The sequence below is a fragment of the Eptesicus fuscus genome, chromosome 6, assembly GCF_027574615.1.
Source record: "Eptesicus fuscus isolate TK198812 chromosome 6, DD_ASM_mEF_20220401, whole genome shotgun sequence".
In the NCBI taxonomy this organism is placed as follows: domain Eukaryota; kingdom Metazoa; phylum Chordata; class Mammalia; order Chiroptera; family Vespertilionidae; genus Eptesicus; species Eptesicus fuscus.
The window spans coordinates 23,793,845-23,819,029 of NC_072478.1; the positions used below are offsets into that span (position 1 = coordinate 23,793,845).

The 25,185-nt window shown below is 46.9% G+C and overlaps 1 protein-coding gene and 1 non-coding gene across 8 annotated transcripts in view; both read right to left on the bottom strand.

The window, feature by feature from the left end:
- The window catches only part of DNM2 (dynamin 2), an 82,501-nt gene that overhangs the window by 54,789 nt on the left and 2,527 nt on the right, over positions 1-25,185 (bottom strand). For all 7 annotated transcript variants that reach the window (XM_008158046.3, XM_008158043.3, XM_008158042.3 and 4 more), the window contains exon 2: positions 28-101. In XM_008158046.3, the coding sequence (XP_008156268.1) occupies positions 28-101 (74 nt within the window). The remainder of the gene's footprint in view (positions 1-27; positions 102-25,185) is intronic.
- LOC114228504 (U7 small nuclear RNA) lies at positions 15,761-15,823 on the bottom strand. The gene has a single exon (XR_003614653.1). It is a non-coding gene; the product is annotated as a U7 small nuclear RNA (small nuclear RNA).

The window sequence follows — 25,185 nt, forward strand, 5'->3', positions numbered from 1 at the left end:
ATAAAGCTTTGACTCATCCCACCATACCTGTTTTTGAGAAGATGAGCTGCAGAATGAGAGGCCGCCGGGTGACAATTCCTGAACCTCGGGGAAGGAAGTCCCTGTGGGAGGAGAAAGGAACAGAAATTACTCATGAGGCCAGTTTACAGGACAGGAAGTGTGACCACACGTGGTGGCGCAATCCCCTCTTGCATTTTGGGTAACCTCAGCAAAGACACCAACCCCAGGGGGGCACTGGGGAATGCTCTGGTCTTGGAGGATCCTGAGGCAGGAGGGAGGCATATGACAGAAGGCTGGTAACAAATGGAACCACTTCCCTCTGGCTGGCTGCTCCAGCCCCATCATGCCATAAGGCCCTTTCCTTAAAAAGTATTTGAACCATCTCTCCCAGACCCAAAGAGATCAGTACATTTCCTACATACATGTTTTAAATTAATATAATGCCATATGTATGACATAAAGACTAAAAGGAAAGTAGCTGGTGACAAAATATGATGTTTCATATCCCAAAAGGACAAATAGATAGAGGCAGGAAGTGGATCAGTGATTGCCCAGGGGTGGAAAATGCAGAGGAGGGAGCTTTCGGGGATGATGAAAATGTTCTCAAATTGGACTGTGGTGACGTTTGCTAATATTTACGGTAAATTTACCAAAAAAATCACTGCGTTTGCAATGGATGACTTTCCTAGCATGTAAATGATTCCTCAGTGCAGCTGTTTAATAAAAAAATATATATGCCATGTATTTAACTACAGAAATACTCAGGCACAACCTGCACCGACTCACACTATTAAACGTGGATTCATGCAGAGTGCGAAGACTGGAAGCCACCCTGGACCATTAAGGAAGGAAAGCAAAGGAGCAGAAGGCCAAGCAGGCACTGAAGTAGAAGTGGCATTTTGAGATTTTTAAAGCCTGCAAAGGACTCTTGTTTCATGTAAAATGGAGAAAGGTTCTATCTAGACTCAGGGAATTTCAAACAAGGTTTGTACCAAGATAAACATTTGGATTATCTGAAATCTGTGCAGGCCATAGGGCAAGTGGGGCTGAACAGGTGTGCAGGTGTGCCTCATAAGGCAAGACAACAGCGGCCCTGAGTTCCCAGCCTAGTGCCACTGGTGCCACCTTGCTCCCCAATACTGTGAAAACTAGAGTGTCTCAGGGGCGCCCTATTTGTGTTGGGGACCCCTGTTGGGACCCTAGAGAGTGCCAGAGGAGGCAGTTCCTTTTCCCTGCTGACCCATATTCCATTGCATGAATGGACCACACTTTGTTCACCCATTCACTAGGTGATGGGATATTTGGGGGTCTTTCCAAGTTCAGGTCCATAATAAAGCTGCTATGAACATTCTCACTCATGCCTTCTGTTGACATATGCCCTTGTTTCACCTGCTGAGGCACAGAGTAGACTTGAAGTTGAACAGGCAAAACTAGTCTCTGCTGACAGAAATCGGAGCAGTTGTTTCCCTCTGGGGTAACTGACTGGTAGGCGCATGAGGGAAATTTCTGGGATGACGACAGCACCCTCTGTCGTGATCTGTCCAGTGATTACCTGGGTGGGCATGCATTCATTTTAAAAAGCAAAGTATACACTTAAGATTGGGCGAGCTCCTGTATCTAAGTTAAATCTCAATAAAAGATCATATGTATAAATAAGTCCAAGAGGACATGCTCATGACTCAGGAAAGTACAGAGGCCCTGGCCAGGGAGCTCAGTTGGTTAGAGCGTTGTCTGATACACCAAGGTTGAGGATTCAATCCCCAGTCAGGGCACATACAAGAAGCAAACAATGAATGCATAAATAAGTGGAACAACAAATCGATGTTTCTCTCTTCTCTCTCTCTCTCTCTGTCTCTCTCTCTCCCTCCTTCCCTCCCTCCTCCCCTTCCCTCCCCCTTCCTTTCTCTCTAAAAACCAATCAATAAAAAAATAAAATAAACCTCAGGAAAGTACAGAGAGAATAGCCATTAAAATTTTCCCACAAAATCATTACAATCATGTTAGTTTCCCAGTAAGAATAGCTCAGATCTAAAGAACTTTAAAGCCTATAGGGGTGGGGATGGGGGGGCTAATTAAATAAATTAGGGCTCATTCACACTACTGTGGAGCTACACACACACACACATACACACACACACACACACACACACACAAAAGCTTTGTATCTCCTGACTTCCATCTGGATATACTGAGGAAAACAAAAGATGCAGAAATGTGTGTGCGTTCTGCAACTAAAGGAAAAAACAACAACGACAAAATGGAGCCCATGGAGGCTGGGGCCTGCTCGGAGGGAAAAATCATTGCATGTTCTGGAACATCTTTGAACTGTGCATTATCAACCCTATGAATTACTGACTCCAAAAAATTACTTTTAAAAAAATGTAGTTAACTGTTGTCGAGTGCTCACTGTATACCAGGAACTGAGAACTTTCCATGGATTTACCTCCTTTTACCTACTTAACCATGACGAGAACCACAAAGATGAGTCTGCAACTAGGCCCAGAGGACAGGCAGCTCTGCAAGGGCACCTAGTGATGAGGAGTGGAGTGAGCATGACTGTAACCCATGGGGTCTGAGCCTCTGACCACCGGGTCATCAGGCCTCTGGGCCCAAACATCTGACACAGAAGCCGCCAGCGTCTCCCCAGCCAGGGCCAGGCCTTCTGCCACTGGTGTTGGTACGTGTTGTCCTCTGTGACTGCTCTGGACATGTCTTGGGGGAGGGGAGCGAAGGTGTCAGCACCGTGAGCACAATGGTGACACCACAGACATGGACTGGACAATGAGAGCCTGAGCACACGAGGGCTAGCATGATGCCCAAGAGAAACAGACAGCTCTGGGCACACACAGGGGAAGGTGGCTTTCTGTGAACAGGAAGTATGAATGGAGGACACAGCCTGGGTGAAGGAAGCAGAGCCCGTGGGGAGAAGCCTGAAGGACGAGGATGGGCAGGCAGGGGGGTCCTCACAAGCCAGGAGCCCTGGGACTCATCTAATTGCATTTCTAGAAGCTCCTGGACTGCTGAGTAAAGAGAGCAGCAATACCCACTCTCGGCCTGGACAGCCCCCAAAAAGCAGCCCCCAGAAATTTCCAAGGGGCTCGGTGAAGAGGGCCTGTCCAGTTGTGCCCTAAGGCCCCCCACAGCATTCCTGGCACACAGCAGCAGGGGCACTCTTGGGGCCTTCATGGCGGCGTGGTGGAAGAAAACCTCCCCCAAGCAGCTCCGCGGGGACAGCTCTGACTGTCCATTTATCTGGAGGTGACTTTCAAGCTTCAGTCATCTGCTTCCTCCTCCTTGACCCCACCCATGTTCCACGGGTCACCACATCCCTCACTGTGGCTTGAAGGTTCCACCTCCCTCCTCTCTCTTCCCCACTGCTACAAGGGCCACCAGGCACCCAGGCTGTATGACCTTGGGCTGGCTTCCCTGCTTCTTGGTCTGGTTTCCTGGTCAGTAAGGGGGTGGAGGGGTGTGTAACTCCACCCACCTCAGAGGACAGCTGGGTATCAGCAAACAGGTATGGCACAGGGCTGTACCCTCTGCCAGGAAATCCTTCCCCACAGGCCCTGCTCATTCACCTATGGACAGATGCAGTAAAATGTCCCCCTTCCTCCCAAATGTACATCCTCCACACACCAATACAGCCTCCAGTGGAGGTCTAGTCCAAGGACTCTGGAGCCAGACAGCCTGGGTTCAAAGGTCAGCTTTGCCTCCACAGCTCTGGACAGGTCTCCACCCTCTCTGAACACTGGCTCAGCTACCTGTGGAATGGGAGGATGCCACCCAACCACCAAAGAGGGCCCGGCTGGCTGTGTGACCTGGCATGAGTCACTTCACCCCTGTGGAGCCTTAGCTTACCAACTCTAAAATGGGCCACCTCTCTCTGGAAGGTGATGAGGGCTCAGGGAATGTCCCCTGAACAGAGCACAAGGCCCCAGCAGGAGCCCTCTGACGTCCAGCCAACAAGAGCACGGGAACTCCTGCATGGGGGAACAATGGAGGCCAACACCCCAGGCTGGCAGGTGGTCAGGCCTTCCCAGGGAAGGGAAAATAAACAGATAAGCCAGCAGAGGATGAGTCAGCAGCAAGCCCAACCCAGATCCAGTGAATGCCCAGGCCACCCCTTGCCTGACCAGCCTGGTAATAGGCACCCAGCAAGGGCCCTGGGCTGGGATCCCTTCCTTATCACCACACCCTTCTGGAGTCACTCAAAGCCTAGTGTGGCCGTGAGACCTTAGCACAATGTCAGCAGGGTCCCCACGCTCCGGGGCCTCAGTCATGACCACCCCACAAGGACCACTGGCCACCATGGGCAACATCTCAGCAAACCCTCTAGCGACACTGAAGGAATGAGGCCAGGGTCAATACACCCATTTCACATATGGATAAACTAAGGCTCAGAGTATTAGGACTTGCCTAAGCCACTCAGTCGGAAGAAGCAAAGCCAAGATGGGAACACAGGTGGGATACCAATGAGGGAGACACCCGTCACCCCTATCTCCAAGGGGGTTTCCTTTGTGGTTTTGCTAGAACAGAGTAGAGCTTATCACTCAGTCTCCAGAGCCTCAACATCCAGCCTGCGCACACCCTGCCATGGTCCCTGCCTCATCTACGCCCAATAGTGACCATTGATCACCCAGAGCCCAGCCCACACTCAGTGTCTCCAGGCAGGTGCCACTGTGTCATTGTGGTCACTCCAAGGGTCAAGGTTACACTCCTCACTCAGATAAAAAACCTGGGCTCCTCTCACCTCTCACCCCCAACTCACTCCACCCCACCCAGCAGTAAGTCCTGATGGCTCCACCTTCAAATGCAGCCAATTCTCTCCATACCCAAGGCCATTGGTCTGGCCCATCAGTGCTTGCCTGGAACAGTGCAATCGCACCCTCAGGCTGCCCAACCCTCACCCCCACACACTGTCTTCTCCAGAGTGGCCATAGGACACCTTTGGATGCCAAGTTGTGGCATGTGCCCCATCTGTTCAGAACCCTCCCAGGCTTCCACCTCCCTCCCCACAGCCCACAAGGCCCTGCATGATCTGCCCAGTCACCTCCCTGTCCTCACCTCCTAGCCTCCTACTCGCTCGCTTGGCTCCTGGCCACCTCAATGTTCCCCCAAAACACTACGCAAGCTCCTGCCTCAAGAGATTTGTACTGTCTGCTCCTGGGCCTGGGCCCTCTCCCTGCAGCATTCAACGGGCCTGCAGGCAACTCCTAGCCAAACTGTCTCCTCCCTACCCTCACCCCTAATATGAAGCAGCTTCCTTCTGTCGCACACCATCCTGATCAATTCTCAATCCTACTCATAACTGGCAACCTCCAGTTTACTGATTTGTTTACCTGACTGTGATCTGCCCCTTCCCAGCCATCCACTCAGTAGAGTGGTAGCCTCATGGGGGCAGGGTCCTCTTGCCTGGCACGTTCTCAGGCCTCTCCCCAGCTCCCAACACAGAGCCAGGCACGAGGCAGATGAGCAATGCTTATGGGGTGAAAACCTGCCATTGAACAAATGAGAATGCGGCTCAGAAGGCAGTGGGGTGGGAAGACATCTTATTGGCTTTTACCATCCCACTCCAGACACCACCCCTTCACAAAATTCCCAGCAGGTTGCACCCTGCTCAGGAATTCTGCAGCTTCCAGAGCCAGGCCCGCCCTTGGCACTCAGCCCTACTGTCACCTGCTCCATGGTCTCAACTGACGGCCAGGCCAGGAGCAAAAGCAGGAAGCGGCAAATGGCAACTAGCTGCCCTGGCTCTGGGCTTCTCAGAGCCCAGATGGGATCCAGGCACTGCCCTCTCCTTTCTGGACAATATGGGCAGGGCAGGTCACCTCTTTGTGCCTTAGTTTCCTCATTTGGTAAGTGGGAATAATGCCATGTCTCAGAGGGTAATTAGAAGGGTTTGAAAAGTTCTTATTGTGGTGCCCAAAAGAATGTTTGCCCTATAAAATCAAAGGAAAACTTACAATGAGTCAGGATCACACCTCTCCTCTGCTCCAAAGCGTTCCTATGGCCTCCAAGGCCCTAAGCAATTGCCCTGTAACCTTCCTGCTCTTAGCCCCCACCTCCACCTACTCATTAATTCCAGTCAAACCTAGAGGTCAAGAGAAAGTCAAACCTATTCTTGCTTCAGGGCCTTTAAAAATGCTGATTCCCTGCCTGGAATGTCTCCTCAAGCCTTTCCACATCCTGGCTTCCTCTCAACACAGATGTCACCTCCTCTGACTGCCCCTACGGACCACTCTGCTCTCCTAAGAGGGTTTGCAAGGATGGCCACTCCCTGTGGCAGTGCTTTCCAGAGTGAAACCCATTAACCACTTTGATGTCTATCAGCAGGAAATTGGCTAAATTGGCCTTGGAACTGGCCCAGGAAGCAATTCAGGCTACAGTGCTGAAAATCAAATGAGATGGACCGAATTGATAGTGTCCTCCAATTTTGCCCTTTTTTTAAAAAATGTTTGTGTATGTTTCTGGTCTAAGTAGGGACAACAAGCTTGGAGGAGATAATCAAACCTGGATGGAGGTTGTCTATGGGGTGAGAATGGAAAACTTTCTGTTTTATAGCCTCCAATGTGATCTGGGTTTCTGTCTTTTAAGACTATTATATAACTTTTATACCAAGCAAATATTAATTTGTAACTTTTCAGTTGTACTGAGAAGCCCCAAAGCTAAACAGCTCAGCCACAGCCTCACCATGTGACCTGGACAAGGGTTGTCACTTTCCTAAACTTGTTCAATCTGTAAAATGGGGATAATAACAGTGCCAACCCCGTCAAGTTGTCAGCCGAATTAGGATGAGTCACAGTAACCCAGTGCCTGGCAAATTTAAGATTCTATTCCATAGGACAGTTCACAACGGTGACAGGGGACTCTCCTCCTTGGCACCTCAGAAGGACATTGGCACAGCCTTTCCAGGCAGACCTGGCAAGATGATTCTAAATCCGCTTCCTCTCCAACACAGCATCTCCCTTATAGGAACCAGCCCTAGGCACAGCAGACACACAAGCCTGAAGACCCCAAAGGCTCTATCAGGAGGGGGATACTAGAAAACCAGAAAATTAAAAGCTCATATAGAAGAGTAACTGAACTTAGTGGGATTGGTCCAGACTGAGGAACACTACACAGCTGTAAAAATAGCATGGGGCAAGGGAAATATAGCAATAATAATAGTTGGGAGACATCAATACCTATCTTCAACAATGGATAGAACACTGAACAAAAGATCAACAAGGAAACAGAAAATGTCAACACCACAATAAATCAACAAGAGCTAACAGACATGTATAGAACAATCCACTAAACAGCAACAGAATAAAGTAGATGCTCGGGTTACCGACATAACGCGATTTTCGCCGTAAGTCGGAACCCACCTACATAAGCACCTACGTCACTCACATGGAGCACATACACAGCAGTAATGAAGTGAAACAGTAAAAAAAAAATTAAAAGAAAGATAACAATTTCTGATCTTTACTTGTGGTAAATACAGTAAATAATAAAAAACATAAAGCACATATGTACATACATCGAAATGATGGAACTTTTTTTTTATAAATAAATGGGAGATGGCGACGTAACCACGAAAGGACGTACATCAAGTACGTCGAGTCCGACGTAACCCAAGGACTGTCTACACATTGTTATCAATGGCACATGGAGCATTCTCTAGGAAGGCATATAAAAGGGCTGAAATCTTACCAAGTATGCTATCTGGCCACAATGGAATGAAGTTAGAAAACAAAAGAAGTAAATCTTGGGCAATTCACTACTATATGCAAATTAAACAACAGGTTCCTAAATAACCAATGAGATAGAGAAAAAAATCATAAGGAAATTAGAAAATACTTTGAGATGAATGAAAATGAAAACACAACACAGGGAAACCTATAGGATACAGCTAAAGCAACATGCACAGGGAAATGTATAAATGTAAACATGTATCTCAAAGAAAATGAAAGATTGTAATTTTCTGTATATCAATTATAACCCAATAAAGCTTTAAAAAAAAAAAAAGTTTGGTGAATTCTAACAAATATTTTAAGAAAACTACAGAGAGAAACCAAGATGGCAGCATACGTAAACACCTGAACTTGCTGCCTTGCACAACCACTTCAAAACTACAACTAAAAGACAAAACGGACATCATCCAGAAAACTACAGACTGATATTTCTTATGAATATAGACACACACAAAAAATCCTCAACAAAATACTAGTACAAATATAGTAACATATAAAAAGAATTATGCACCATAGCCAAGTGGGATTTATCCCAGAAATGCAACAGTGGTCCAAAAATGTAAAAATCAATCAACACAATACATCATATGAAGAGAGTAAATCACAAAATTATCAATAGATGAAGAAAACGCATTAGACAAAATCCAACACCATTCCATGATAAAAAACACTCAACAAACTAGGAATAGAAGGGAAATCCTCAACCTGATAATAAACATCTACACAAACCCACAGCTAACAATACTTCATGGTGAAACACTGAAAGCTTGCCCTCTAGGATCAGGAATAAAATAAGGATGTCCACTCACAGTGCTATTCAACACTGTACTGGAGGTTTCTAGCCGGGCAATTGGGTAAGAAAAAGAGGTAAAGACAAAGGAAAGAGGAAAACTATTCACAGATAAAATGATCATGTCTATAGACAATGTTTAGGAATCTACCTACCCCCAAAAAATATATAAATAATAAACTATCAGAGACAGTAAGTTCAGCAAGGTTGCAGAATATAAGATCAATATACAAAAATCAGTTATATTATTGTACAGTAGCAGTTAATCTGAAAATGAAACTAAGAAAATAATTCTATTTACAACAGCATCAAAAAGAATAAAATACTTGGGCCCTTTGGCTCAGTGGATAGAGCCTTGGCCTGCCTGCGGACTGAAGGGTCCCTGGGTTCCATTCCAGTCAAGGGCAGGTTCCTTCCCAGCCTGGGCCCTGGTCAGGGCATGTGCAGAAGGCAACCAATATATGTGTCTCTGTCACATCGATATTTCTCTCTGTCTTTCCCTCTCTTCCACTCTCTCTAAAAATCAATGGAAAAATATCCTCAGGCGAGGATTAAAAAAATAAATAAAAAAGAATACTTGGGAATAAATTCAACAAAAGAAGTACAAACTTAGTTGCTGAGAGAGCCAGCACCAAGAGTGAGCTTCTCTAGCCACAGCAGTCCCCTGCTGACCTCTCCCCACCCTCCAACACAACACAGAGCCCCACACCCTTGATCAGAGTCATCATCCAGAGCTCAACTCACTGCCTAGTACAAGAACCACTCAGGGAAGCAGAATCCCAATGGACTGAGATAATGCTCCAGAGAATGACAGTTTTGCACCTTGTTTTTTATACATTACTAGAGGCCCAGTGCACGAATTCATGCACCAGTGGGGTCCCTCGGCCTGGCCTGCACACTCTCGCAATCCTAGACCCCTCAGGGGATGTCGGATAGCTGGTTTCAGCCCGATCCCCGCAGGCCCAATCCAGACAGGAGGAAGCCCGATCCCTGCAGGCCCAATCCAGGCAGGAGGGAGCCCAATTCTGTGCATTGAGCATCTGTCCCCTGGTGGTCAGTGCTTAGGTTTTTATATATATAGACTAGAGGACCAGTGTATGAAATTTGGGCATGGGTGTGTGTGTGGGGGGGGTCCCTCAGCCTGGCCTGCACCCTCTCCAATCTGGAACCCCTCGGAGGATGTCCAACTGCAGGGATTGGGCCTAAACTGTCAGTCAGACATCCCTCTCTCAATCCGGGACCGCTGGCTCCTAACCGCTCACCTGCCTGCCTGCCTGATCACCCCTAACTGCCTCTGTCTACCTGCCTGATCGCCCCTAACCCCTCTGCCTGCTGGCCTGATGACCCCTAACCGCCCTCCCCTGCTGGCCTGATTGCCCCTAACCACCCTTCCTCGGCCCCCACCACTGTGGCTTTGTCCAGAAGGATGTCCGGAAGATGTAGGTCTATCCAGTCTAATTAGCATATTACCCTTTTATTAGTATAGATAATCAAAAGAGGAGAGGTCTCTTGAGTTTGCAAGGCCACCATGCAGACCTTCCCTGAGCTAGTCACATTAGCACGTGGCCCCTTTCTATCCACACTGGCATCTTCCTCTGACAATAGTAGCAGCTGCACCAACCATCTGAATAGCCCAGAATATGGAAGCCTGAAGGGAGAATAGTGCCCCGAGTCTGGGCTATCTGCATTGGACCTCAGGTGTGTACCCTTAAATCTGCCTGCCTGTCTGTTAGGACTATAGGGCAATATAATCCTTAATGGCCATTTATAAGCTTCCCACCACAGGAGAACAAAGACCAGAAAAACTTACTGGGCACCAGGAATCAGACCACATAAGGAATTAAAACTGTCCTAAAAACACCCGATTGCGCATTCGCTTTCCATTCACATTCTAAGCCCCAAGACCCACTGACAAAGAGCTTCCCACCAGTGACTACATATAAAGATGAAACTCCAGCTCCTGGGTGCTGCCATCATCAACTCAATATCCCCTTGGCTCAGTCCTTCCCTTTGTATGTCCCTTCACTTAAACAAATACAATTTTTCTTTAAAAAAAAAAAAAGTACAAATGTTTACACTAAAAACTAAAGAAATAAATAAAAAACTTAAATAAATGAAAAGACAGCTTGCATTCATAGTTCTACAGATTCAATGCAGCCCCTATCAAAATCCCAAAAAGCATTTTTTTTGCAGTAATTCATAAGTTGATCCTAAAATTCAGATGGAAATGCAAGGTACGAAGAATGGCCAAAACAAGCTTGGGGGGAAAAAATAACAAAGTTGAAGAAATCACATTTCCCAATTTCACAACTTATTACAAAGGTACAGTAATGAAGACTCTGTGGTACTGGCATTAGGGTAGACAAAGATCAAGGGAATAGATTTGAGAATCCAGAAACATACTCTTGCATTTATTGCCAACTGATTTTCATATATTTTATTGATTTTTTTACAGAGAGGAAGAGAGAGGGAATAGAGAGTTAGAAACATCGATGAGAGAGAAACATCGATCAGCTGCCTCTTGCACACCCCCTACTGGGGATGTGCCCGCAACCAAGGTACATGCCCTTGACCGGAATCGAACCTGGGACCCTTGAGTCCGCAGGCCAACGCTCTATCCACTGAGCCAAACCGGTTTCGGCCTATTGCCAACTGATTTTCAACCAAGAGTGCCATGACCATTCAATGAGGGAAAAAATAGTCTTTTCAACAAATAGTGCTGGGACAACTGGATAAGCCACATGCAAAAGAAGGAAGCTGGAATCCTACCTTACACTATATATAAAAATGAATTCAAATGGATCAGAGACCTAAATGTAATAGCTAAAACTATAAAACATGTAAAAAATATATAAGAGTAAATCGTCATGACCTTTACGGATTGGGCAATGGTTGCTTGGATATGACACCAAAAGCATAAATGACAAAAAAAAGTAAATGGGACTTCATCAAAATGTCAAACTTTTCTGCTTCAAAGGATGCCATATGTTCACACATAATGGGAGAAAATACTGTCATGCACTGCTTAATAACTGAGAAATGCATCATTAAACAATGTCATTGTTGTGCGAACATCATGAGTATACAGACACAAACGTAGATGGTAGAGCTTACTACACAACTAGGCTATGTGATATAGCCTATTTCTCAAAGGCCACGAACCTAAATAGCCTACTGTACAAAACAATACATGATTAAATCAAGTGCAAAGAAATGATGCAATCAAGAGAAGCAGTAAAAATGAGATGTATGAGGCTGCTGTGGGTGTACAATGGCATACTGTTTTATAGCAAAAATTATTTTAATAAGTAGAAAGAGTACATTTTAAAATAATGATAAAAAGTATAGTATAGTAAATACATAACCTGTAACATAGTTGTTTCTTATTATTATCAAGTATAATGTATTCTACATAGTATTTTGTGTTATATTTTTAAAGGACTGGCAACGCAATCGGATTGTTTACACCAGCATCACCACAAACACGTGAACAATGTGTTGCACTATAATGTTACAACAGCTATGATGTCACTAGAGGACAGGAATTTTTCAGGTCCATTATAATCTTATGGGACACCGTCCTATATATAGGATGACCACAATGTCATTATGCAACACATGATTGTATTTGCACATCATTCATCTCATAAAGGACTAGTCTTGATACTAGATTTAAATAACTTTTACAGATCAACAATATAAAGACAAATAATCCAAAAGCAAAAGAGCAATCCATGGACCAACAAGGGAACAGGTCTATCAATCCATCTCTACAATAAAACCCATCTCTAGCCCTAGCTGGTTTGGATCAATGGATAGAGCATCAACCTGCGGACTGAAGGGTCCCAGGTTCGATTCCGGCCAAGGGCACATGCCTGGGTTGCGGGCTCAGTCCCCAGCAGGGGGCGTGCAGGAGGCAGCTAATCAATGATTCTCTCTCATCATTGGTGCTTCTATCTCTCTCTCCCTCTTCCTTCTTCTCTAAAATTAATAATATACATATATTTTTTTTAAAAAACATCTCTAGTCCAGCCAGCGTGTCTTGGTGAGACCATCAACCTATGAACCAGGAAGTCACGGTTCAATTCCCAGTCAGGGCATATTCCCGGGTTGCAGGCTCGATCCCAGTGTGGGGCGTGCAGGAGGCAGCTGATCAATGATTTTCTTTCATCATTGATGTTTCTCTCTCTCTCTCCCTCTCCCTTCCTTTCTAAAATCAATAAAAATATTTTTTAAATGACTATTTGGGGAGGTTAGGCTAGAAGGTACAAGAGAGTGGTGATGTTGGATGGAATAATACAATTATAAAAATAGCGAAGCTTTCCATGTACTGATATACAAAGATCATTTTTTAAGAAATCAACAAGCTGATTATAAAATTTATATGTAAAGGCAAAGGAACTTGACTGGCCAAAACAATTTTGGAAAAGATAAACAAAGAAGACTCTCCCAGCCTGATGCAAGACTTACTATAAAGCTACAGTAATAAAGAAATGTGGTTTTACCCAAAGGGCAGATGCACGGAATGGACCCCCATGAACATGACCAACTGATTTCTGACAAAGGCAACTCAAGGGAGAAAGGATGGTCTTTTCAATAAATAGTACTGAAACAATTGGACATTCATATGCCAAACAAATTATAAACCTCAATCTATACCTCATAACTTATACAAAAATTAACTCAAGCCCTAACTGGTTTGGCTCAAGGGATAGAGCGTCGGCCTGCGGACTGAAAGGTCCTGGGTTCGATTCCGGTCAAGGGCATGTACTTTGGTTGCGGGCACATCCCCAGTAGGTGTGCAGGAGGCAGCTGATCGATGTTTCTCTCTCATCGATGTTTCTAACTCTCTATCTCTCTCCCTTCCTCTCTGAAATCAATACAAATATATATATATTTTAAAAAGGATCCAACTACTGATGCACACAACCTAGATGGCTCTCAAATGTATCATGCAGAGGGAAACAAGCCAGATTCAAAGGGCTGCACAAGCCCTTTTATATGACATTCTAGAAAAGGCAAAACCAGAGTAGAGAACCCATCAGTACGAGTCAGATATGAGGGGTAGGGAGGGGTGACTACAAAAGGGCACAGGGGGATTTTGGGGGGTGACAGAAGTATTCTATGTGTTGATTGCGGTGGTTACACAACTCTTTGCATTTGTCAAAACTCTTAGAGCTCTACACTAAAAATGGGTGGAGGTTTACTAGGGTCAAATTATACCTCGAGGGAGAAGAAAAAATAAAACAAATGAGCATGCACTCCATGTGCTAATACACTAAAATCACCAAGAAACACTGTTAAGTAACAATCTCACTGTTCAGAACAGGGTGTAAAGCCGTGTATGGGGGAGAATAAAAACACATTCATATTTGCTTCTATTTGCACTGAGAAACTGGGAGGACACACAGGAGACTGGAAAGGGTGGTTAGCTATGCTAGGAGGAGGAGGACAGGAAGGCCTCTCTCCATCCTTATGACAGTTTTGAACTTGAGACTGTGTTGGACATATTACCTATTCGAACCCTCAATGCTTCAGAATAGTGTATAAAAAAGAGTACTACTCTGCAGTGGGGAAAGCTGACAGACACTCCCTTAACCAAGAGATCAAGGTCAACATCGCTTGTGTTAAGCCTCATTGTTATCAAGGACCCATGACAGGATGCAGAGAGCAGGGCACCTTACCTCTGTGGTCTTCCTCCCCAAACCCAAAGCCCTAGTATAATCATGAGAAAACATAAGAGAAACTCAAATTGAAGGATATTCTATAAAATACCAAGGTTGTGAAAAACAAGAAAAGACTGGTGCTGTCACAGACCAGCCAAGATTCAGGAGATGTGACAATGAAATGCAAACTGAGATCCTAGATGGGGCCCTGGGACAGAAAAGGGACATAGTGAGGGAAACTGGGAAAATCTGAATAACGCCTGGCATTCGTCAATGATGATAATATACTAAAGTTAACTTCTTAGTTGTGAGAAATGTACCATATTAAGGTAAAATGTTAACATTAGGGATAGATGGATGAAGGGTATATGGGAGCTCTATGTATCTTTGGAACTTTTTATAAATGTAAAGCTTACTTATTTTTCATAAATCTAGACTTATTCCCAAATAAAAAGTTTATTAAAACAAGGGTAAGAACTCCTCAAGGCACTAAATAGCAGGGACATGGCATGAGGTGGTCACATTCTGGCAAGACTTGGGACTGTCAGAGATGAACTCATGGTGGCACTGGGGGGAGGGGGACAGGGGACAGTTACACATAGGAATCTAGAAAAAGGACCTGACAAGAGCCACACACTGATGGAGGTGGTTCCCATGCAAATGATGATGGGAAACTCTGCCTTACTCTGTACACATCCTAAAGGAGTGAATTTTATTTCACAATGAATAAATAATCGAATAATTCTTTTAATTAAAAAAAGAGAGTTGAAAAATCAAGCTAGGAGTTGTTTCTCACTTAGTGCTGGAAGTATATTCCAGGTAGGGCTTCCCCACCTCAGAAAGCAGCCACCCTGAGCTCCCCAGCAACCTGTGCCAGATAGTGCAACAGGAGATGCCACCGGGGCAGACGCTGAAGCCAAGCTTCCGTCAAAAGGGCTTCCGCCCAGACGAGGGGAACTCCGTGTGGCAAGATAAGCCATGCCAACCCAAACCACAGGAAGGCTCCCTCCAGCCGAGTGGGTGGCTCCTGGCCTCCGGTTACAGGCCCCTGTCTTGATTTCTAGATCCCAGGCATTCCATTGCCAGGTAAAAATTTCTCAAGGCATCTACCTCAAAGCCCTAGCTCTCCCTCCAGCTGCAGGGCCAGCTGGGGGCCTCCTGGGCGAAGAAGGACCCTGCCCATCAGCACCAAAGACAAAGGCCCCATGGCCTGGGACAGACAGGGCTGTGTCCCTGACCCACAAAAGGGGGCTGGCCTGGCTGTGCCAGGGTGTATCACCCAGCAGGCGGGTGTAACCCCAGCTGGGACTGTTCCTGCCTGCTCCACTTGCCTGCCAGCCTGCCAGCCCCAAAACACTCTTATCTCTGGGAAAATGTCATGTGGCAGAGTCTCCAGGGCGCCTCCTCCTACGTCTGGGCATAAGAGTGTCACCGGGGACCTGGACAGCTCTGCTGGCTGCTTGTCCACAGCCCCATGGGTCTCCCGTGACAAAGAGAGCAGCGGCTCTCCAAGCTGTAGCATATGCCTGGAATATCCCCAGGGTTCTTTGTTTTGTTTTGTTTTGTTCTAGGGCCTTCCAGTAAAAGCCGGAAGACCTCCTGGACAAATTCAAAAAGAGCTGTAAGCACTTCCCCAGGGGTTAAAGTTGGTCTGGGGAGGGGTCTAGAACTGGGATCTGGTATTTTATGGCATCTCCCCATGGTGGATACCAACAGACTACCAGGGCTGAGAGTGACAACTCCCGGGGCTTCTCTGCCTTGGCTCTTGATCCACGTGGGCACTTGAGCCCGCAAGGGGGAAGTAGGGGCTGACTTCAAACTTCCCGTCCCTGTTTTGAGAGTGCTGGAGTGCCCGGGAAGGGTGGTGTCCTCTCCTGCCTGGACCACCTGGCACCCAGACAGAAACAAGAGTGGAGGGGCATCTGACTGGTAGCTGTGCAGGGGTGGGGAGGGGGCATCATCTTATAGCTGGGGAGGAATGTGTCCTGACTCAGGTGTTCACAGGAGACGGGTGGATGCTGTGGGGAGTGAGGATAGGAGCTGGGGGGCCAGGGTAGAGGTGACTGCACTGGTCCAGAGTGTAAAGAGGTGAGAAGGGGTGAAGCGTGGCGAGGACATGCTGACCAGTTCCAAATCTGCTTCATTGAACCCCAGTGAAGCAGTTACTTGGTGGTGTCCTAGACATCACACCCAGGTAGTGATGGCCACATACCCAGTGCTGGCCATCAACCTCCCAATGCCCTCCTCCTCCGCATTCTACACAGGTATACCCTGTCCGGTGCAAATCCTGGGCCTGAATGACTGGAAATAGCTTCGATATCCATTACCAAGAGCTCATAAATAAAGGTGTCTTTGTATTGTGAAGTACTACACAGCTGTGAGAAAGAAAAGAAAGTGCCCTGTGGATAACAGGGCATGAGCCATGAGCTGGGGCCCACAGCCAGGCAAGATGGGTACAAAGGTACAACGAGTTCAGCAGTCATCTGTCTGCTTCTAGCCAGCTCCTGCCTGTCCTCCTCGCCTCAGCAGAAAGACCTAATGCCTCCTTCAAGAAGCACTCCCTGACAACCATTCCCACCCCAAGGATCCATAGCAGAGCCTCCATCTTCCACATGCCTCCTCTCACTTCGCACTGGAATGTGCCACCTGAGAGGGTAAGGCCCTCTTGAGCCTCACTCACCATGACATCCCCATGCGAACATATCCTCTGTCACTTGGTATGGAGGTGCCTTCCTCCACCAGGGACATACTGGTTGAGTGGACAAGTGGGTAAGTATGAGGGCTCAGAGGCCCCTACCTGCCTGCCCCTTTCTGCCCCTCAACTGCCTCATCAGGGAAATGGGGCTGACCCAAGATGACGTACAGACAGTACTCAGTGCCTGGCCATTAGCAAGTGCCTCAAAGACATGGAAAGCCCATTTAGTGTGGAAGACCAGAGCCACACCCTGGTCACCAATGAAGGAGGCAAATCGAGCAAGTGAAGCATAGCATTGGGCACTTCAGTGGGCACCACAAGGATTCCACGGGGTTTGTATTACTCCTTGACACCTTGCCTTGTTCCAGAAACTTCTGAGGCCATGCCGAGGCACAAAGACAGAGTGCTGGAAGAGTGAAAACCAGCGCCCATGAAGCCAGACCAAGGGGAAAAGGAAGTTGGAAGATTTGACGAAGCCAGGGGTGAGGGTGCTATTCCACATGTAGGCCAGCAGAACTGTGGCATAGGCCTACCAGGCTGGCCAAGATTCTGGGTTCAAATTTGGCCACCCGAAACCCCAGCATCGTTGGGCAAACCTCTGTTACTCAGTTTCCTGCTCAGTAAATGGGGATCAAGCACTGGCCTCAAGCGTGAATCATGGCACACAGAGGGTGCTGTCATCACTCATCTGGACAGCCACAGTGACTGCTAGCCCTCTGCCTCCATTCCTCACCCCTCTGGGACAATCATGAAGCTCTAAGTAGTAGTTACAAACAACACATAAAGACCTCTAGGATGTGTTGAGTGGATGGAAAACAAGTTGCCAAACTTGGGTTGGTCCCAGTTCTGGAAAGAAGACATACTGAAAAACAGCCCTTTCTACAGATACCAGCACATACATATGTACATAAATACCTAAGAGGTGCCTGGCAGGGTATACCCTAAACTGGCACGTAGAGCTGGGAGGAAGGGACAGGGTGGGCCATGTGTTCTTCCTCATGTATCATGGTTTCCCTTTTTATAACACTGTTACCAGTGTTCTACTTGCGTAATTAAAATTTATGAAAAATCAGCCTCCGATGAGCAGTTTCCTGACCCTCACGTGCCTGCTGATTCTTGCTTCCATCTCAGGCCTTTTCCACATGTGCAGCAGGCACCCGGCAGGCCAGGTGCACAGGGCCCTCTGTTCCTACTGTTCCCTCTGCCTGGGGTGCTCTTCTCTGGGGTTTCTGAGGGACTGATACCATTGCAGGACCTCCTCTTCTGAAGCAGCCCCCTGCCCAGCCACTCTCTCACCTGCTCCTCTATTTTCACTGCATTTCTTGAACTTCAGAATGTTCTTGCTCATGTAACCATTCACCTGATCTCTGTCCATCTCAGTCCCTGCTGGATCCCCAGCACCTGGCTCAAGGTAGGTGCTATTTAAGGTATGCACAGTTAATCAAATTATTCTAAAAGCCAGAAGTCGCCCAATCTGCGACCTCAACCCCATCCTTGGACACAAGTGCCATGGTCCACTGTTTACCCCACTCACGAAAGCCATGGCCACATCTTCCCATCCCCACTGTGCCTGGGTGTCTGTCTCTGGGTGAGTAAGGCCCAGTTCAGGCCTTGGCTCCTGTGCTCCTCCTGTGTAACTTCAAACCAGTCCCCCGGTCTGGTCTGGTCTCGGTTTCCCCACCTCTAAAGCAGGGATGCTAAGAGCAGCACCTGTTTCCCAGGACTCTGGGACCTTGTGGTCAGATTTTAGACATGGCACAGGGTGATTCTACACAAACATCAGCTCTTACTGTTAATGTCATAAACACCCAACAGCAGGTGAAACCAAAAGGGCACCCAGCATCCTGTTCAAGCCAGAAGAGACTCCAAGGAGGAAACATCTCAGTACCCAGCAGGGGCCTCATTGCCAACACTAACAGAAACCCAAATGCACCCAGAGGCAGGAGTCTTTCCTCTTCAGTGCCATTGTGCTTCACAGGTAGAGCAACTATTTTCTTTTACTCAGATTGTAGCTAGGAACCTATAAATATCTCATTATTGGCTTGCATTTTTCCAAAGCTTTAACACAATAAGGGCTTAATTACAGCATGTGCTTAGCAACCCCAGTAAATTAAGGGGTTAGCTGATGTTCCCCCTTTTTTCTGCAGTACAGGGGCCTATAATTTTGGCATTTTCATTCAAATAGGGCCAAAACTTGGCAGATGTGATTCTGAGCCAAATGCAAACACCAGGAGAGGCACCGGATTCCATTACAAGACCAGCCCCTTCTTCCCGCTCTGTCTTTGAAATCTCTAAAAGAAAAAAAAGAAAACTCCACTCTAGAACTTTCCATAAGCCAGTCCTCTGCCCTCACCCAGAATTGACCTGGCTTATTAGCAGTGAATTTCAATCTGTGTACCTAACGAGGGCCATTATCCCTAGACAAATAATTCTGAGCTTTGGGGAAATTTATCTTTCTGGTTATAAATCACAAAAGGAGCAAAAACCAATCATGTGGAGAGACAAACCACATGTGAGGTTTGTGGGAACACACATTTTTCCAGGCTTTTTACTATACAAATAAAACTATTTTGAACAAGATAAGATTCATATCATCCATTCGGTTTGGGACTTAGCAGGTCTTACATGACTTTCTGGGTCATTAAATCCTCTTCTAGATCACTGGAGTAGCTATTTCAGTAGGATGTCTGGACACATTGTTTGTCTAGCGAATTCCCTACTGTGAGGCATTTATTTATTTATTTTGGTAATCCTCACCAGAGGATATGTTTTCCATTGATTTTCAGAGAGAGTAGAAGGAAGGAAAAGAAGAAGGAGGGAAGGCGGGAGGGAGGAGAGAGAAAGAGAAACATTAATTGGTTGCCTCCCACCTGAGCCCTGACTGAGGCCAGGGATTGAACCTGCAACCCAGGTATGTGCCCTTGACCAGGAATCGAACCCGAGATCCTTCGGTCCTCTGGCCAGTGCTCTAACCATTTAGAAAAACCGACCAGGGCTGTTAAGCTTTTATTTATTTCTTAAATATATTTTTATTGATTTCAGAAAGGAAGGGAGAGGAGAGAGAGATAGAAACATCAGAAAGAAAGGGTGATGAGAGAATCATTGATTGGCTGCCTCCTACACGCACCGCACTGGGGACTGAGCCCGCAACCAGGGCATGTGCCCCTGACCAGAATTGTACCCAAGACCCTTGAGTACACAGGCCGGTGCTCCATCCACTGAGCCAAACCACCTAGGGCTTGTTAGGCATTTTTGCTCCCAATTTCCCACCACCATAAATGAAATGAGCAGAAATTGTTTTCACGACCAAATATTTGTTCGCAGCCACCGTTCCCACATTGAAACAAACCAGGAACAGGATCCTGCTAGCATTTCACAACCTGGGGAACAGGCAGGCATGTGGTTCCCCAGCTGGTTCTGGCTTGCACTGCCAGGCACTCAATTAGTGTTTGTGCTAAAATGCAGTGTTACTTATATTAATAAAATAATTATGAATTCCTTTTCTTTAAGGAAAAAGAAATTAACAACCGATCATCAGACTCCTACCCCAGGGCTATGGAAAACGCATAGGTCTAATGTTTCACAAGGATTACTTCATTTGATCCTTAACACACTCCCAGGAGAAAAAGACCATTGCAATCCCCATTATCCAGAGGAGAAAACTGAGGCCCAGAGAAGGGGATGGCCACATTCCCATAGGCACCTGTAACCTCTTCCATTATGAGTGGCCCGTGTACTATAGGCCACACAGGCAAAGGCATCAGCTTTGCCCAAAAGAAAGGATAATGAAGACCTGGCAGTGGAGCTCAGGTTGGAGCAATGTCCCGTACACCAAAAGTTGACAGGTTCCATTCCTGGTCAAGACACGTGCAGGAGGCAACTGATCAATGTTTTTCAAATTGGTATTTCTCTCTCTCCCCCTCTTCCTCTCTAAAATTAGTAAAGAAGCCCCAGCCAGTTTGGCTCAGTGGGTAGAGCATCAGCCTCTGGACTGAAGGGTCCTGGGTTCGATTTCCATCAAGGGCACAAGCCCAGGTTGTGGGCTCGATCCCCAGTAGGGGGCATGCAGGAGGCAGCCAATCAATCATTCTCTTTATCATTGATGTTTCTATTCTCCCTCTCCCTTCCTCTCTGAAATCAATAAAAATAAATTTTAAAAATAATAATAAATTTAAATTAACTTAAAAAAGGAAGGAAGGAAGGAAGGAAGGAAGGAAGGAAGGAAGGAAGGAAGGAAGGAAGGAAGGAGGGAGGGAGGAAGGGAGGGAGGGAGGGAGGGAGGAGAAAGGGAGGAAGGAAGGAAGAAAGGAAGGAAGGAAGGAAGGAAGGAAGGAAGGAAGGAAGGAAGGAAGGGAGGGAGGAAGGGAGGGAGGAAGGAAGGAAGGGAGGGAAATAGAAGAGCAGCCATCATTGCCAAGTGGCTTCACCCACTTAAGATCCATTAGGGGACAAACCAGTCCAAGGGGCAGACCACATGCCCATGTCTGGCAGGGACATGAGCCAACAGTCATCCTGCATTTGTCAGACACCCACTGTGTGCCAGGCAGCAGCCATGTGTCCCTGAAGGAACCCAGCACCAAAGACCAAATGGAAATGCAGTTGGAGATGGTAGAGTCCCATGGGCAGCTGTTTCTCGTTAAAAGAAAAATGGCGCCGAAACCGGTTTGGCTCAGTGGATAGAGCGTCGGCCTGCGGACTCAAGGGTCCCGGGTTCGATTCCGGTCAAGGGCATGTACCTTGGTTGCGGGCACATCCCCAGTGGGGGGTGTGCAAGAGGCAGCTGATCGATGTTTCTCTCTCATCGATGTTTCTGGCTCTCTATCACTCTCTCTTCCTCTCTGTAAAAAATCAATAAAATATAAAAAAAAAAAAAAAAGAAAAATGGCACCAGGCCCTTACATGTATTCGAGGGATCTGCTCACTGAGAAAATCAAAGTAAAGCTAAAAATCTGTGAACAAAAGGGACCACATGCTAACCTGACAAGCTCAGGGAAGGCCTCAATGGCGGTCTTGCAAACTCAGAGACCTAAAGTAACCATAAAGGATGGTCTGAAATTAAAAGCAGTTATGGTGGGTAGTTATATCCTAGGCAGGTATCTTCCCTGACAAGGTCGACCTTTACCTTAACTGAGCCTATCTGTCTTTTTGCATCTATGATAACATACCGTTGAAATGTCTGGGTAACTTGTAACTTCCCTTTTCCTGGAGCCCCTGGGGCACAACCAAATGTGCTGGGTACCAGGACAGATACCACAAATTCCTTCATTATCATATTAATAGTTCCGGCACCCACCTAAGTATGTGTTCCAATCCCACGGGTTTCCCCACTTTGCTTTCTCCCGCCTCTCTAGTCTATCACCAATGGATTTCATGTAACCCACCTACGTCCCTTTCCTTTGATTGCAATGTATAAATGTAACCCGCCATTCTCCGGAGCATTATCTCAATTCATTGAGGTTCTGCTTCCCAACATATGTCGACAGTTGGGCTCAAATAAACTCACAAAAATTCTTTACAGGTTTCAATGGTTTTTTACGTTAACAAATCAAAGGTGAATGCCTCAGCTTGCCCAGGACCAGGTCCAAGAAGACAGTAAGGGCACCAGCAGCAGCTTTCCTCCACTCAGAGCCCTCCTTAGCCCCTCTGCAAGGCCTACACCCTCCAAGACTGAGAAACCTCCCTAACTTCATCCCCTCCCTTATAAGAGCACAGTCCTACCTCAGTGCCTTTGCACTAGCCGTTCCCACAGCCTGGGCTGCTCTTCCAGCAGACCTCCTCTGGAGGCTCCTCCTTCAGCTCCTTAAGTCTTTGATCAAATGCCCCCTTCCTTGACCCCCCCCCCCATTTAAAACCATAAACTTCCCCCTCCCCCATTCACTCTCCTTATTCCTGCTCTTTTTCCCATAAATTACCACCTTCTACCGAGTTTCTTCTTCATCTGCCCCCTGCTGGAAAGCCAACCCCCACACACACCTGTAAGACAAAGGTTTTGGTATCTTGCCCACGGCCTAGAACAGGGACCAAACATGTTTCAATGAAGGAATGAAAAATGCAAAGCATTTTAAGCACTTTTTCTCTGCTAGATGCTCCCAAGCACTCTAAACCACCGGTCGACAACTGGTGGTCCGTGAGGTCCGGTCCCTGAGGTCTGAAAGGCTGGCGACTGCAGGTTTAAGGAAACCTTTGGAGCAGAGGTTGCCAACCAGTGGTCCGTGAAGTCCGAAAGGTCGGCGACAGCTGCGTCTAAACAATCTCATTTAATCATCACTCCACTCTCATTGAGGGGCACCAGGTGACCTTATCTGCCCTAAGAAGTGAAACACACCCAACCTGGACGCCTGTGGAGTAAACAGAGGCTCAGTGAGGAAAGGCTCACAGAATCAAGCCCACGCCTCAGGGGTTGGAGGCTTCAACGGTGGCCTCCTCCTGCTCTTTTCCGAAGGAAAAATTTCCCAATACCCTCCCTCTCCTTAGGGCCACACGTCTATCTACTGGTGCAGAGCCAGAGGTCTTTTTGTCGTTTTTAATCCTCACCCGAGGATATTTTTCCACTGATTTTTAGAGAGAGTGGAAGGGAGAGGGAGAAAAGGAGAGATGTGAGATGGACACATCAATTGGCTGCCTCCCACACAAGCCCTGACCAGGGCCTGGGATTGAGCTTGCAACCAAGGTGCCCTTGACCAGAATCAAACCCGGGACCCTTCAGTTCACAGACTGATGCTCTATCGACTGAGCCAAATCAGCCAGGGCAAGCCAGGGGTCTTAAACTCAAAGGTTTACAGAGACAGAAGGCAAATGTAAAATGGGCCTGGGCAACATTAGGGAGTGGTGGGGACTGTGGCAGTTCTAGTGGCTGCTGATTCTGAGATCCAGGCAGTTGGCACCAAGTGAGATGGAACAGGGAGATCAGAAAATGATGATTACAACAGCAGCAGCCATGGGTACATGGGTATAGCCAAGCATGGTGGAGCCTTCATCTCTAAATATCTTAGATATTGACAGCTAATTAAAAACAAAACATTTTAAACACCAGGCAAATGAAACAAAAGTTCCAGCAAGCAGATCTTGGGCCTCAAGGCCACCAATGAGCAACCCCTGGTACAGGGCTAATTTAACTGGGTCATTCCCACTTGGACCACATTCTTAGAAAACCCACAAGGAGGAGACAATGAAACACAGCAGCTTGTGCTGACCCCCAGGCACATGCCCTCGACACTCTCTTGTTTGTTCCGTGAAACCAACAGGGATATTCACTGTACAAGTCCTCGGTACAAGGGAAAAAAATACTTTGACCAAATTCACAAAAAGAAGTAGGGAATAGAATTCAAAATAAGGCCCGCCTGCTATCCTTTTAGAACAGGGCTTTGTAGCTGAGGGGCCTTCTCCACATTCCAGAAATAAAAACAAATTAGTTCTGTTAGAGCACCCCTTAACCAAAGAAAGGCTTTTTACAACTTTGGTTCTCAGGCCCTGAATTAATGCTCTTAACATAGGATATCACATTGCAGGCTTCGGGAGGAGGTTGCCACAGGAGCCAGCTCAGTAGTAGTTGGCAATCACCATATGCCAGGGTGGGCGGCAGAGAAAGGCAAGGGGCAGAGGGACAGAAGAAAGGTGGAGAGGAAAAAGAGACTCGGGCCTCCACCAACCCAGAGCCCCTGATTCCTCCCTGAACAACCTCAAACAAGAGCCTGATTCCCACTCTATAAAATGAGATCATAGCAGTTCCACCCTCATAAGGCTTAAACGAAGTCCAGTGTGAAATCTGAGAGAGAGCACTTTAATTCTGTTTAACTTTTGCTGTCTATATGAGAGGAGCTAGATCAATAAATAATGGCCATATAGACTTATTGTGTGCCAGGCACTGCGCTAAGTAAGCACTTTCAACACACTAAGTCACTATGTCCTTGCAATAGTCTTGAGGGACAATCACCCCATGTCTAGTAGGGGAAACTGAGGCTTGAAGAGGTCAAAAACCTGTTCAAAGGCAAAGGTAAATGAAATGGATCGAGCTCTGTAGATACCCACCGGAAGCCTGGGCAATCAGGGAGATGGCCATGCAGAGGGGCCCACAGCCCAAGCCTAGCTGACCCAAAACCAACACCTTTCCGCCACAGTGGACAGAGAGCAAAGCGCCAGAGACAAAAAAGGAAATTCTGGCCCTGGCCAGTATGCTCAGTGGTTGGAGCACTGGCTCATTCATCAAAGGGTCGAGGGTTTGATTCCCAGCCATGGGCCCCTTGCCTGGGTTACGGGTTCAATCACCAGCCCTAGTGAGGATGTGTGGGGGAAACGACC